A 15553-nucleotide genomic window follows, 5' to 3' on the forward strand; every position below is an offset into this window, starting at 1 on the left:
TCAGTATATACAACTTGTCAAACATTTTTTAGCATCCCCTTTATTAAATTATGAGGATTTGTGGGTAGAACACCTTGCTACTGACAGTGCAATTCAGCAAAATCTTCTTAAAATGAAAGTTAATTGGTCCACACCATTCTTTTTTTGACTTACCAATTTACTAACTTCTTAAATTGTTGCATTTCATGGAGTACACTTTAAGGAACACATGGCTCTTCTTTGAATTTTTTTTTGTATTGTTAAATCATTCTTCAATAAAATTTTTAGAGTACAATTAAATCAGAGTTTGAAATTTGATAAAATACCCTAAAGTTCAATAAAAAATAATGGCCACTCTATCAAGCAATTTATCCTCTCAGATACTATTTTTCCCCCAATTTTTAGTCTCAGTAGTTAAATGATTCCAGTTACAAGGATCACCTGGCATGAAGACAGGAGAATCAGTGAGAAGCAATAGTGTCTAATGCTCTGCTCACTCTGGCTTTCCTGTCTAAGTTAGTACAAGTAGAATCTTAAGATCCAGTTGGCCTTTTAAAGATAAAGCACCAAGGAGCCACAAAATATCAGATCTGGGCAGAGTAACAACTGCAGAGTTCTAGAACCAAGCCAGGTCTCTGACTTGAAAGCAATGTTAGTTATAACTCAGCTCTGCTGGGCCAGGCAAGCATATCTGATTCGTGACAGCAGGATCCCAGAACAGCTGTTGACTAAAACAGAGAAGGGACATTTTCTGAAGACCAGCTTGGAATGCTGCATGGTTGTGGGTTACTAAGAAGGCGTTTCTGCTGAACATGTGCCAAAGAGGGAAGACCCGGTGGTTTTAGTTGAGTGAAGAAAGGCAACCTGGAGCAGATTCCTAGCTGCAGCCTTTTGAGGTTAAAGCTGTGGAGACTTAGAGATATGTGATCTATAAGGACTCACTCACCAGACTTGGCTTTGAATGAAAGAGTTATTTCATCCCACACAGTGAGTTGTGACAACCGCTTAGCAGTAATGATCAAATCACAGCAACAGCATTCAAGTTCAGGAAATAATGAGCTAATTCAAAGCCCATGGGGAATTCAAGACAAGTGAAAGGACAATCTTATATCTTGAAATATCTCCAGAGCACCTTCTCTTATAACTGGGGTCATGGAATCTTGGGTTGCTCCATTAAAATGGGCAACTCTTAATTCCAAATGGCATGCCAAGGACGAGAGTGCCTTTTCACAGGAAAATGCTAACTCCTCATTGGGCATGCTTGCTGATAACTGATTATATCAAAGCCTGAACTGATATGGCTGGGTTGCTTTCTGAACAAACTGCTTCGGAGATTTGTAACCAACACCATATGCTTTACATAGTTCCCAAACACAAGTAGGCAGAATCCATTTCCAATCTGTTCCAGATTGTCTTATTTATTTTATTGCAAAGGACTGAATACCAAGCTAATCATCACAACAGGGAAGGAAAAATAGCAATTTATAAGTCAGTGTGCAGTTAACCTTCAGGTATTAAGGATGCCCACTCCTTTGATGCATCAGTATAGAAAAGGATCTAATTCTTGGACCCTCTCTGTCCCACTCTGTAGTGTCCATGGTTTAGACAGTCCGTCAACTGCCATCTGTCTGGTGAACTCCAACATATTTCAAGTTGTAATCTCCTTTGTAAAGCAGAGTTGATCATGCTCCTCTGTGCCAACGCTGTCCACATCAATCTTCATTACTGCATCTAGCACTTTCTACAGTTATGTATATTTACATATGTTTTCTTTGCTCAAACTCCATGAGGGCAGGGGCTGTGACAGGCTTATGTAGATGTTGACTAAATGTCTGTTAAAGGAATCAATTGATAAAACAAGTGAATAAATGTCAAACTCTAAACTTCTTTGAAGAACTGAAAACACTTGACAAATAAGTACTAATGATTTTCAAAATCATGTTAAAATACTTCCTTTGATGATAGGCAATAATAGAAGTATTTGTTCATTGTCTACCATGGGAATTCATTTTAGGTCTCTAATAAATGAACAATTTCCTAATGTGCTATTATTCAAAAGTCAAATTTATTTGAGTGATCCAGCATGACCTGGAAAGGTGCTTTGAAGCTTTTTTCCACAGGAGTGAATAGATTTGGCCTGAATCATTCACATTCTTCCTAGTCCCATTTTTGACCAACTGTAAGGATTTTAAAGGCAGCTGGTTATGTTTAGGGATGCCATCTGTAGACATGAAAAAAGAGTCTTCCCTAATGAAGAGTTAATTGGTCTGTAAATGTTTCATAAACACAGTCTTTGTTTCTTAATACAGTGTGTGTCTTATTTTGTTTTGTTTTTCAGTGTGAAGCATGGATTTGAAGTAAGAGAGACCCATTATTCAAACTCTAGTTGCTTGATTTATTAAGTTATGTGAATTCAGAAAAGCTTTCCCCCAACTCTATAAACCTTTCTTTCCTCTTCTGTTGAATAAGGATAATAATGTCATTATACAGTTATGAAGGTTCAATGCAGTGGTGTATATGAAGTATCTACCCTGGTGCTTTGCCTAACTGGGGTTCTTTCTAAATGACAATTCCCTTTCTCCTTGCCACCCTGAGATTGGTGTATTACAAAGAATTAATCCATAAATGCACAGGGGTACCTTAGCTCTTCTTCAGCCTGTGGATTGTCCTCCCACAATTTTACAGAACGAAATGCTTGTAGATCACAATTTATGCCATAGGACATTTATAAATACTGTAAGATACTATTACCCAGAGCTGTTACTCTTTTGTATAAAATACCACAAAGTTGCTTAAAGGCCCTTGGGTGGTTAGAACATTCTTCCTTTAATGTTTAACCTACAAGGAAATAGGACTAACAGATCATGGTAATTTTCAACTTTTAAAAGTACTTTAGAATTTCAGAAAGTTCCCAAATTCCCTTCATCCAGCTTCCCCTCATGTTAACATCTTACATGACCATGGCATTTTATGTACTAGTGATAACCAAATTATCTTCTATCTACTTTAGTTTTTTTTTTTTTCCGATAATCTATCACTGTTCCAGGATCTCAAGTTAGTTTTAGTCACCATGGTACTTAATCTTCTCCAAACTATGATAATTCCACAATCTTATCCTTCATGACTTTGACCATTTTGAAAAGTATAAGGCAGTTACTTTGCAGAATATCTCTCAACTTAGAATTTTAAGATGCTTTCTCCTAGCTAAATGAAATTTTGCATTTGTGGCAAGATAATGAAGAATCAATGTTGTGTTTCTCTTGAAATACAACTGAGCTTCAACTGGTGTCAACTAAGCTTCCTCACTGTGAAGTTACATTTTTCCCTATGCAATTAATTGTTAGATTGTTCCTGAAAATTTTTTAAAAGTCTAAGTACAAAAATATGACTATACAAAGAAAGGACTGTCCTGTCACAGATCCATTTATCTTTAGGGGCATCTAATTTTGCATTGTTTATACTAAAAATTAATATTAACTTTTGATATCACAATGTAATAGTTTGAGTGATCAGTTTGAATGCATTGGCATTTCCTTCTAAACAGATTTATCTGCATTTAGTTTAATTGTGGAAGTACAGGGTGTTGATTAGTGGGTAATCTTTAAAAATATGGCTTAGTGTTAAGCAATTATTATTAAAGTCAAAAAAAGAGTGGAATTTACAACTGAAGACATTAAATTAGATCATTCCTTTGTAGCATAACATATTCCCTATATCACTGAGTTTAAATTCTCTTCAGGTTTTAAAAACCAGAATTCCAAGGACCATTGTGTGTGTACACCAGTGTGTGCATATATAGGTGTGTGTAGGTATAGGTGTGTTTGTGTAGCAATTACCAAGATAAATGTTAAGCAGCAAATGTCCACACAGTGCCCACAGCTAGTTAACTGCACGTTTTATTAAAATAGTTAATTCCAATTGTACTACTCAGGCAGACTATGCCTTACTAACAAATATACATTTTTAAGGATGATAACCTCATATGCTTTATTAATGAATTATTGATGAGAGGAACAGACTGTCTATGCTGAAGTACTTTCCAAGGCAGTTATGTATATGACAAGTGATCAGTATCTCCCCGGCACACATTATCTTACCTAAGAACTTTAAATTATACCCAGTTAACTCAGGAAAAAGGGAAATTGAAAACAAATTATAAGCAGATGAATTAGTTCTATTCAATTAATTGTATTAATATGACATTGACATATATTAAGTAGCTACTTAATATATGACGAATATGTGTTATGTTTGGTGTCACTATTATTGTGTATCTCAATTAAAAGCTGTCTTTAAAAATATTTATATATATCTATCTTACATCATTGTTCATTTTTTGTTCAATGTTTGCTTGTATGCTTTCTCTATTAGCTACTGCCTGTTTCTACTCGCTGCTGTTTCTGTTTCAATCTGCAAATGGGTTTGCTTCTTTGAAATATGAAATAACCTTTTCTTTTTGTTGTTGTTGTTGTTACCACTTTGTTACTTTCCCAACTGATCCAGACTCTTCAAAGTATGAGAGCCTGTAGCAGCACATCCAGTTCCAAGTCCACACTCTTTGTTCACAAATCAAAAAGAACTGAACTTTTTCAAATATCCAAACATATAAATCTATTCTTTCTTTTCATTTGCACTCACATCTACCCTCTGGATTCCATCTGGAACCCAAACCAGAAGTGCTGAAAGACCACAACAAAGACTGCTTTCCTTGGAGTTTCTAGCTCACCGGAAGTGGGAAACATTAGTCATTTCATAGGCCCCATCTCACTAGATTTTTCAGTCCAAATTCTACAAAGCCCAAAAACTCATATATATTTCTAAATGGAGGATACAGCCTGCCTTTCAAAATGGATTCTAGCAAGCAGGATCGCGCTGGCCCCATCCTAGTTAATTTAGAGGTCACTTAGGTTAAATAAGAGAAAAATGCATATTAGTTCAGGGATATGGAATGCATGAGAAATATAAAGAAGTATTCCAAATATTGATGTCATATTAATAAAATTAATTGAACAGAACTAATTCATCTGCTTATAATTTGTTTTCAATTTCCCTTTTTCCTGAGTTAACTGGGTATAATTTAAAGTTCTTAGGTAAGATAATGTGTGGTCACTTTTCAGTTGACGTTTGTGTAAGGAAAGAAACACACATGATTGTTTTCTCATATATGATGGCTCCTAACTACTTGAATTCTAATGTGTCATAAGTAAAACTATGAAGTCCAAACATAAATAAAAAATTAAGTCACATATGTAATCCTACTACCCAACGTCAAGGTCCACTGTCCAATTGTTTTTTGAAACAATTGAAATTCAAAACTTATTTGTAACCTCTCAATAAACAAGAGCAGAAACAGCAACTGTTGGAAAGGAATGGAGAAAAAGGGACCCTATGTAAGTGGTGGGAGTGTAGACTGGGCCAGCCCCTATAGACTATGATATGGAGGTTTCTCAAAATATTAAAAATCTCTCTCTTAGGTGTCTACCCAAAGAATGAAAAAATACTAATTTGAAAGTATATGTGTACTCCTTATTGACTGCAGCATGATTTACAATATCCAAATTATGGAAACAACCCAAGTACCCAAGGACAGAGTGGATAAGAAGATGTGGTGTATGTACACAATAGAACACTACTCAGTTATTAAAAAAAAAAAAGATGAACTTTTTCCATGTGTGACCACATGAATGGAACTTGAGGGGATAATGCTAAATGAAATAAGTCAGAAGGAGAAAGACAAATACCAGATGGTTTCACTTATATGTGGAATATAGAGAAACCAAACAAAGGGTTAGACAAAACCAAACCAATAACAAGCTTTAGAAGTCTGACTGTAGAACTGAAGCTACCAGAGGGGGAAGGAGACGGGCTGGGGGTGAAGGTGGGAAGCAGGGTGTGGAAGGGGCCCAATGGACCATGGCAGAGGACTGTGGGTGCCTTGGTAGTGGATGTGGCATGGAAACATAAATCTGAATGGGTGTGATCCTCTATGTCTGAATCATATACAGTGTCGTAAACCAATGTTGCCTCAATAATAAATAAATGCATAAAAAAGTAAAAAGAAAGACAAGATAACATCAAACATTGAAGCTAATCAATATTTAAACCAGTGTTTTTATAGCTCTCTTCTGTACGAAGTAGAATGACCAAGCTAGACACTCACTTTCATTCAAATTCAAATTCAGCTTTACAAATATAAAAATTAGTTTGGTAGCCCTAGTTTGCTGCAAATATTTTATTAAAACAAACTAAATAAAAGTCAAAATGTCTTCTACTACTAAGTCCCCAGACACCCCTATTTAAAAAGACAGCTGCTTGGTAAAATTTTTTGTTTTATTAGAAAAGATGGAGCTTAGAGACTTAACCAATAAGAATTTTTTAAACAGAACAAAATTAAAGAGGCTTAACACTTTCCCTCAATCCTAACATTGGTGTTAGTAGAATGAACCAAATTGAAAATTATGGCTCCAAAATAATTTTACTGAATTCTCCCTACCTCCTATTTGTTCTCCATACACCACCCACTCTGAATTTGAGAGGCCGTGTTCTTCAAAAGTGTTTCACATGTTCATCCTTCTGTCTGGAACATTTACTCGGTTCCTGTGAATTGTTCTTCTTCCTGTAGAATGTAAGCTCTGTGAACAGAGGATGGTAAGAAATGACCATGTGGGCCCATAGCCCTTCACAGCCCTTAAAAAGGAACCGATCTTGCCGATACTTTGATTTCCCATTCCTGGTCTCCAGAAGAATAACACGTTTGTGTTAGTTCCAAGCCACCCTATTTGTGTTATCATGTTACCCAGGAAATGAGTATAACTTCAGAGGCATGGTCAGTCCTGTGCTGACTTTCTGTTCTCTTACCTTACTTTTTTAAATATTATTTTCTTTAAATTAATATGTACTGGGCCTCCCAGTGGCGCAGCGGTTGAGCGCTGGGTTGCGAAGCTGCCCGCAGCCTCTGCAGCGCCGGTTCGATCCCCGGCTGCTCCCTGGCCACCGGAGGAGGGTCCCACATGGCGCGCAGACCTCTCCTGCCGCCCGCTGCTCCCCTCAGCAGTGTACTTCGGTCCTTCTGCCTGCTCTGCTCCCCACTCTGGCTCTGGTGAATTCTCTCACTCTCCTGCACTTCTGACTGTACCCAGTGCTTGTATAAATAAATAAAAATAAATCTTGAAAAAGAAATAAATAAAATAAAAAAATAAATTAATCTGTACTTTTAAAAATGTAAACATAATTCATAATAATGGCAACATATTCAAACACCTAAAGTAAAAAGTAAATGTTTTTCTTCTCCATCTCTGGCCCACCTTTCTTGAACTTCTAAGAGTAACTGTTTGGTTTCCTGTATGTCATTCTAGAAGTTATAGAGACATGGTCAGGTGCATATAACATCCAGCCCCTTATTTTACTTAAACAAAATCATGGTATACATAATAGCCTATAATGTGTTATGTTGTGCATTATAATGTATCTCTCTACATCTTCACTCTACCCATCTTTTCTAAGATCCATACAATATTCTGTTGTATGGATGTGTGTTATTAAGACTGTTCCCTGTGGATGGACACTTGTGTCAAGTTTTCTGTTGTTAAACAAAGTGTCCCAGTCAATTTCCCTGCACGTGAATCTTTGCAGACTTCATAAAATACAACTGTAGTGTAAACCCTTAGTAGTATAACCATATTTGCAAGATATTTCCAAATTGCCCTCCATAAAGAAGGTCAATTTCTTTTAATAGGATTTATAAGCATTACCCTCTTCATGAAATATGTTGCTTTATGATCAATGTTGTATAGAAAGGGTGGACTCAGAAGGATTGTGCTGTACTTATTTATTGCTAATGTATACCTCAGCTAATTATTCTCTAAATGTTCACTGACTGTCTAATACTATGAATCACACAATAGCGACTCAAGTTTTATGACTGGCTGACTACAATGCAAGGAAAGCAATTGTTAAATTTAGAGACAAAGTGAAGACAGAAAGTAATTCACTCCTTTGGAACAAGATGCCCATCTGTACAAAGAAATAATTTGGAAATTTGTCAAAAAGGAAAACCACAAACATAAAATTCTAGAGCCAAATAGATCATATGTGGATTATCTAAACAATGTTTATTTTCTAGGATGTGGAAATGTTAGAACTAGCATTATATCTGGGCTCAGTCAGTGCCCCAAATATACATGTTCTGTGGGTCCAGGGTCACCTGTGTTGACCATGTTCACATGTAAGGTCTCAGCCTTCCTTCTTTATTTTAATAGAGAAGCTAGAGCTGTGCCCTACCCCCATATCCATCCTTTTCTTCTCCTTCCCATCTATAGGTAATATCTGCAACTGGAAACCATGAATTAAAAGCTTCCCACATGCCCAAGATTATGCTAGATGCTGGAAACAAGATAATGGATCACAAACTTTCAGACCCAGGTATTGAGACATATCAAGCCCAATACAGGTTGGCTGGATCTGAAAGGCATAAAGCAATGCTAGTTAACTTTCAGGACTCAGCTTTCAGCTGGGATTGGGTTGAAAGCAGAGCAAGGGCAAAAGAAAATATTAGAACTTTCCCAGGAAGCTTGAAGTCTCTACTTGCATATGATTGGCCAGATTGTGAATAAGACCAGATTGGCAAGATTGTGCTTATCTATAAAACAAGCTGGGGAGGTGTGTTATTAATATTGTCTTTAGGAGCAAAAAGCAACGAAGAAGGAGATCAGGATGGGTTTTGGTGCATACTGTAGTGTCTGTCGTAGTTATATTGAATTCGAAATACTGATGATACAGCCAAGGGAAAGGATCTAGGACACAGGTAAATACAGACATTTTCTGTGGAACTCATGGGAGTGGCCTGGGCCTGTCTGGAACTCATGGGAGGGATCCAAGGTGGGAATCTTGCAAGTGGTAGAGAGGCCATGGTGTTCCCCAGGGAACAAAGGAAGAGGGTCAATGGCACAGCTCCAGGGATGGTGTTTGGCAACAATATGTGAGCATTTTCAGATGAAGAGGGAATGAGAAAGAAAATATAAGAGAAGGAAGCAAGCTTTCACAGATGTAAGGAGCCTGAAAAGAGGTGTCTGGGGACAGTTAGTATAAGACGAGGTAGCAGCAAATTAACAATAAAACAAATTGAGCAAACCCTGCCATATGGCCTCTGTGTTCTTTATAAGTCAAGCTCATCTAATGAGACTGATGCAGGTGTAGAAGCAGGGGAGTTAAATGAGAATAATAAAGGTTTGAAGAGACTTTGTGGAGAATGGGGAAGTGTTCTAACCAGAGTTCTAGAAAAAGGATTATTAGCAGGCAATACTGAGAGACCAGCAGAAGGTCTGGGGGGCACTGGTCTGTATCATTTCTGTGACTTTAGCAAGCATTACCTAGTGGGGATCATATTCCAGATGGACACAGATAGCATTGCTCCAGGATTAGGGTGTTACTGGGTGCCTTTGGTAAAACAATAGAGAAGAAGTGGATTGTTTCCAGGAAGAAATGAAGATGGTGTGAATGTACGTTCAAAGAGAATGAGTAATCATAATCCCTTGATCAAAGAAATGAAAGTTTTGAATGAATGCAGAGCAAGCAGGAATTAGGTTAAAAGAAAAGTATATTTTATTTGCAGTATATATATTAGAATTTAACATTTCAGAGATGCAGCAGCTCAGCTTTGATTAAAAAGTTCTGGAGCTTGCCCCAAAACATTGCTGAATAAAATGGGATGGACCCACATGGATTTTCAATGACAATGGTGAAGTGGAAAGAATGATAATAACCAAGGTGTTACATTTGGTGAATGTGGAGCATAATTAAGTGTTGGGAGACAGCAAGCGCCATGGAAAGAGCTGATTGAATGAGCCATGAGAAAAGGAAGGACAATGGAGGGATGGTTTGAAGAGTCAGGAGGGAGATAGAAAGTCAATCTCATGACCCGTACTGGGGACACTGAGGGACATGGTGAGCAGCGTCCCCTGAAGACAGCTGTAGGGAAATTGTGTTATCACAAAGTATAGGGTTTCTGTGATGGTGACAAGATGGAGGGAAGGTTGTGTGAAGATGTGGAGAGTGGGGAAGGGTTTGCTTACCATGTGATGGGTGTGGCAGAGGACCAGTGAGAACCTGTTACAATGTCTTTTTTTTAATATTTTATTTTATATTTTTTATATCATTTTTCATTTTTGCACAATGTATGCTTTTCATCTTGGTTATAGTCCCCATACAATTCCCACCCCCTTATTTTGACCGTAATCCCTCCTAGCCCCCTCCCCCGCTGTAGTGTGTCTCTGGCTTATAGTTGCTTGCTGATTTTTACTTTATTATAATTAGTTTTTCTCCTGGTCCCTTATTTAGGTTTTCTAAATTCCTTCTATGAATGAGTCCATCCGGTATTTTTCTTTTTCTTTCTGGCTTATTTTGCTGAGCATGATCCCTTCCAGCTCCATCCATGTTGCTGCAAATTGCATGAGTTTATCTTTTTTGATTGTTGAGTAGTATTCCATTGTGCATATGGACCACATCTTCTTGTTCCGGTCATCTATTTTTGGGCATTTTGGTTGTTTCCTTAGCTTAGCTATTGTAAATAGTGCTGCTATAAACATAGGGGTGCAGGTGCCCTTTTGAATTAATGATTCTGTGTCCTTTGGGTAAATGCCTAAGAGTGGAGTTGCTGGATCATATGTAAGCTCCATCTTTAGCAGGTTGAGGAATCTCCACACAGCTCTCCATAGTGGTTGGACCAGTTTGCACTCCCACCAGCAGTGCAGGAGAGTTCCTTTTTCTCCGCATCTTCGCCAACAATTGTTGTTGATAGTTTTTTAATATGTGCCATTCTCACAATGTCTTAAGGGAGGAACGTGACATTAGAGGAGCAGAGATGGACAGCAGCCTTGCATTTTGATCCATGCCTGCGGGTGCCAAGGATTGTAGACAAGGAGGGTTCTGCTGTTTTCAGGCTTCACAGGACCTTAGCCTACAGGGTGGCAGGGGCTCCAGGGCGCCGGCAGGTGCCTTTGTTCATCATTCCAGCAGAACATTAGCAAAATATGTCATTAGGCCTCAACAAAATCTAAGCTTGTGTGAGCTGGTAATGAACTTGCTCCTCAGATCCCTCATATCTTGAGGGAAGAGGAACAATCCTGAATCTGAAAGGGGACTCTGCCTTTCTCGGGGAGGGAACCATGCAAGAATTGTCACATTTGAGAGGTCAGTATGGACTTAAAGGGAAAAGCAGTAGACCAGGGAGAGAGAAAATGGATCCCTCTGGAAGTTGTTGGGTACCACAAGGGGTTAATGTGTAATTTTTAATTTAAATGGGCATTTTTTTTATTATTTAGCCAGAGAAGGATGTAATTTTTCATCTTGAGGGAATGATTATGGAACTGAAAATGTAGGCAAAGTTTAAGGATACCTACTAGATCGAGTAGTCTGACTTGGTATTGCTCTAAAATATATAGCAATATCATTTTAAGAATAAGAACACTTTAAGGGTAACATTGTTTAGCTACAGATTGAAAATGCTTAATATCCACTGCAGTGGACAGTGCTGGCTTTCCAAAATTATGATGGTTTGATGTAAAAGGTTAGGAGTTATGTTTACTACAGCAAAGATTAATTACTAAGAAGAAACTTAAAAGGAGGCACAAAATACAATAGAACATACTTTGTCTTAAACTGCAGAGTAGAGGGTGTAACTTTAAATTTAATTTACGTCACAATTGACTTCCCTCTTCTAGGCTCTGCTCTGTCTAGCCTTTGTAAATGACTTTGATTCCTGCCCTATTGTATAATTTAAGAGAATGGTGAATGTTTAGTTAGGACCAACAGGATTGACCAACCAACTGGAAAAGAACAGGTAACTGCTAAGAACTCCCAGCTGAGGCAGACGTAGCAACATACCAGGTAACAATTCACACATGAGGACAAGGCCAAGGAGAAAATGGGGAGTATCTGGGTGATCACCCCTTCCCACTCCCACTTAGACTATGGTTTTCTGAATTCTCTGTTATGTTCACTCTATTATAGGGTCGCATGTGAGATCATGGGTATTTAGAAAGTGCAAATATTGAACATTTAGAAATATCATGATCCATCACAGAAACATCAATTCCAAAGAGCACCTGCACCCCTATGTTTATAGCAGCACTGTTTACAATAGCTAAGCTTTGGAAATAAGCCAAATGCCCAAAAATAGATGACTGGATCAAGAAGATGTGGTACATATACACCATGGAATATTACTCAGCAATCAAAAAAGATAAACACATGCAATTTGCAGCAACATGGATGGCGCTGGAAGGGATCATGCTCAGCGAAATAAGCCAGAAAGAAAAAGAAAAATACCGGATGGCCTCACTCATAGCAGGAATCTAGAAAACTTAAATAAGGGACCAGGAAAATGAATGACTATAAGAAAGTGAAAATCAAAATCAACAAACAACTATGAACCAGAGACACTATAGGGGGGTGGGGGGCAGGGAGGGAAGGGATTGGGGTCAAAATAAGGGGGTTGCAATTGTATGGGGAATATAAAAATAAAATTTATTTTAAAAAAAAGAAATATCATGATCCATCACAACTCATTTGTTTCAACAGCTTTGAAGTTAAATTGGAACATGCTTCTCTATTATTACAGTAAATTTGTTCTAAGTTGCAACTAAGAGGGAAATTAAAACAGTGAGATGTCAATTTCCATTCAAGATTAAGAAGCTTTTGATAATGAACTAGACTGTCTCTTGATAGTGTTCATATTCTTAGCATGGCACTTTGCATGTTCTAGGTATTAAATTATTACCTTTCTATTTTAAAGGTGTATCATAAATACTTAGGACCACATTGTGAATTAATCATTCTCTGAGTAAGACTTTATAGGTTGTCACACGCACACGCACACACACACATCTCATTCATAGACAGCTATTCATACTAAATCTCCTCACAAAATTATGTATTTAGTTATTTATTATATTTATTGTAATGAATTTTTTTAAAGATTTATTTATTTATGCATATAAGAGCTGGGGCACAGGCCAGAGATGCGGTGTGGGGGGAGAGTGAGAGGATCCACCAGAGACAGAGCAGAGAACAGAAGGTAGATTGACTGAAATACACTGCTGAGGGCAGCAGCAGGCGAGACAGGAGAGGTCTGCTGCACCATGTGGGTCAGCAACCCACACTGGGGATTGAACTCATGCTGCAGAGGCTGAGGATTGCTTCATACTGCGGTACTCAACCCCTTGCGCCACCAGGAAGCCCTGTCATGAACATTTTCATAGAAATCACCTTCCTTGTCTTTAGCCAGGATCCTGAACTGGTTAAAATACCCCGTTTCGGTTATGAATTTTAAAAAATATCTATACTGAATCAAGATTTCAAGAAGTATATATATTACCCCCATTCTCTTTGTTCCTTAATATCCTGGGCATTTTTATATAATATCTGGGAATCTGAGTTGGTAGTTGGGACATTTGAGAGTGTGTGGGAATGTGACTGGAAATTGCTCATTAGAGGCAGAATTACACAGCAAAGAAGAGGTCAAACCAATTATTTTTCTCCATTACTGAGAATTTATGATATGAAGAGGGAGACAATTAAAGCTAACATTTATGAATTTCATAGGTACTTATTACCTACTCTATGGCTGGAACTGGGTTTGTGTGTGAGGGAAATAATTATACTTACTCTCATGGAGTATTCAATCTAGTGGGAAGGAGACAGGAAAAATAAATATCAAATGGTGAAGAATATGAAAGAGATGAAAAGGCCAGGGATAGGTGCCAAAAACTTTGTAGAATAAGGGCAAAATGAGAGGGGTTCAACACACCTACTCCATCAGTGGATGGAGAAGAAGAAAGTTGGGGTAAGATTTCAGGGAGCCAACATAGTCGTATTATGCATATAACTGCACAAGTCATCTTATGGGAAGAATGACTTACTGCAGAACAAGGTTCCAGAGTGACCGATATTCATTGCAGTGAGATGTTGCCTGCTTTTACAAATAAATGAATCTGATTGGAATGAAATACCTGTGTTTGATTCCATATCTGGCATATCATGGGTCCTTAATAAATAGATGTTGAAGTGAAATTTTTCTGTTAAATTAATGTCTCCCCAAATATTGCCCATTTTTCTCATGTTAGCAGTTTTTTCCACTTGATATACTCTAGTAAAGTCTGTTATTTTTAATGAGTCAACATATAAATATATTTTTAAATAAAACTTGCATAAATTTCTTTAGAAAGTGGCAGGGCAATAGTGACATGAATATCAAGCCACAATAAAGATTAAATGTCACAAGAATTTTTATTACTCTCTTAACCCAAGTAGTTATTAATAGCACACATGTCTATTAATAAGTTAGTAGTTGCAAGTTAACATATTGATAAGTCAGTAATTTGAGGAGGGTAACTAGAATTGCTACCATTTATAGATAAAGGTTATTTGGCACGAAAAATGGTCATTTTAGAATTTTACTATTGTAATTCAGGTTAACTACTATGTCAGCTAATTTCTATCATTTTAATGCAGGATTGTGGTTTGCTGATTCTCCCAGATGAAACCTGTGGATTACAGCCTATTTCCTCTGACTACATTGAAGCCATTTCACAGCCTGAACTAAAGATTTGTCCATCTGGGGACACAAAAGGTGAGTGTCACATTGGACAAACATCTCTTTTAAAAAAGCACCCTTTAATATAAATATGTATAAGCGTATTTAATCTTTGAACAAAAACATCAAGGTAGTACATTGCCTTTTTTTTTTTTAAAGATTTATTTATTTATTTATACAAGTGCTGGGTACAGTCAGAAGCACGGGAGGGTGAGAGAATTCACCAGAGCCAGAGCGGGGAGCAGAGCAGGCAGAAGGACCAAAGTACACTGCTGAGGGGAGCAGCAGGCGGCAGGAGAGGTCTGCGCGCCATGTGGGACCCTCCTCTGGTGGCCGGGGAGCAGCCAGGGATCGAACCGGTGCTGCAGAGGCTGCGGGCAGCTTCACAACCCAGTGCTCAACCGCTGCACCACAGGGGAGGCCCCAAGTACATTGCTTTTTTATTAGTATGAGCTGCAACACTTATAATTAAACACACTGTTTTACTATGTGACTTATTTTGATTAATCAACTGCTTTTCTCTTCACCTTTGCCATTTGCCTAGTTCATTCATATTCAAGTACGTCTTAGTTCAAAAGTCACTTGTGCCAGAAACTTTTCCTTGAGCCTCTGATTTGTTTCCTTATTATATATTTCCATAGAGCCCTGTGCTTTTTTTCCATAGCTGCAATTATTTAAATAATCAAATATGTAATTAATTATTTGATGTCAGTCTGCCCAGGCTGAATACCACATGAAGGGACCTGATTTGATCACGTTATCAATTCTCTTAGCAATATATTTTCTACAGAGAAGGTACAAATAAATATCTGTTGGCCTTGCACTAAAATATACAAGTTCAAATTTAAATAATTTCCTTTAATTTAAAAAAGATTTGCAATGACCACGTCCATCTATTGAACATCAATGTCTCCCATCTATCAAACCTTAATAAAGGCAGGACAATGTGATGTCAAGTTCAAATTACAGTGATCAATCTTCCCA

General features: G+C 37.7%; 1 protein-coding gene across 1 annotated transcript in view; it reads left to right on the plus strand.

Moving 5' to 3' along the window:
* The window catches only part of CPED1 (cadherin like and PC-esterase domain containing 1), a gene marked incomplete at both ends in the record, with an annotated part of 254953 nt that overhangs the window by 201100 nt on the left and 38300 nt on the right, over positions 1 to 15553 (plus strand). The window contains one exon of the mRNA XM_084229702.1: positions 14488 to 14605. Within this exon, the coding sequence (XP_084085828.1) occupies positions 14488 to 14605 (118 nt within the window). The remainder of the gene's footprint in view (positions 1 to 14487; positions 14606 to 15553) is intronic.

Source organism: Talpa europaea (genome assembly GCF_964194135.1).
Source record: "Talpa europaea genome assembly, chromosome: 3".
NCBI lineage: Eukaryota > Metazoa > Chordata > Mammalia > Eulipotyphla > Talpidae > Talpa > Talpa europaea.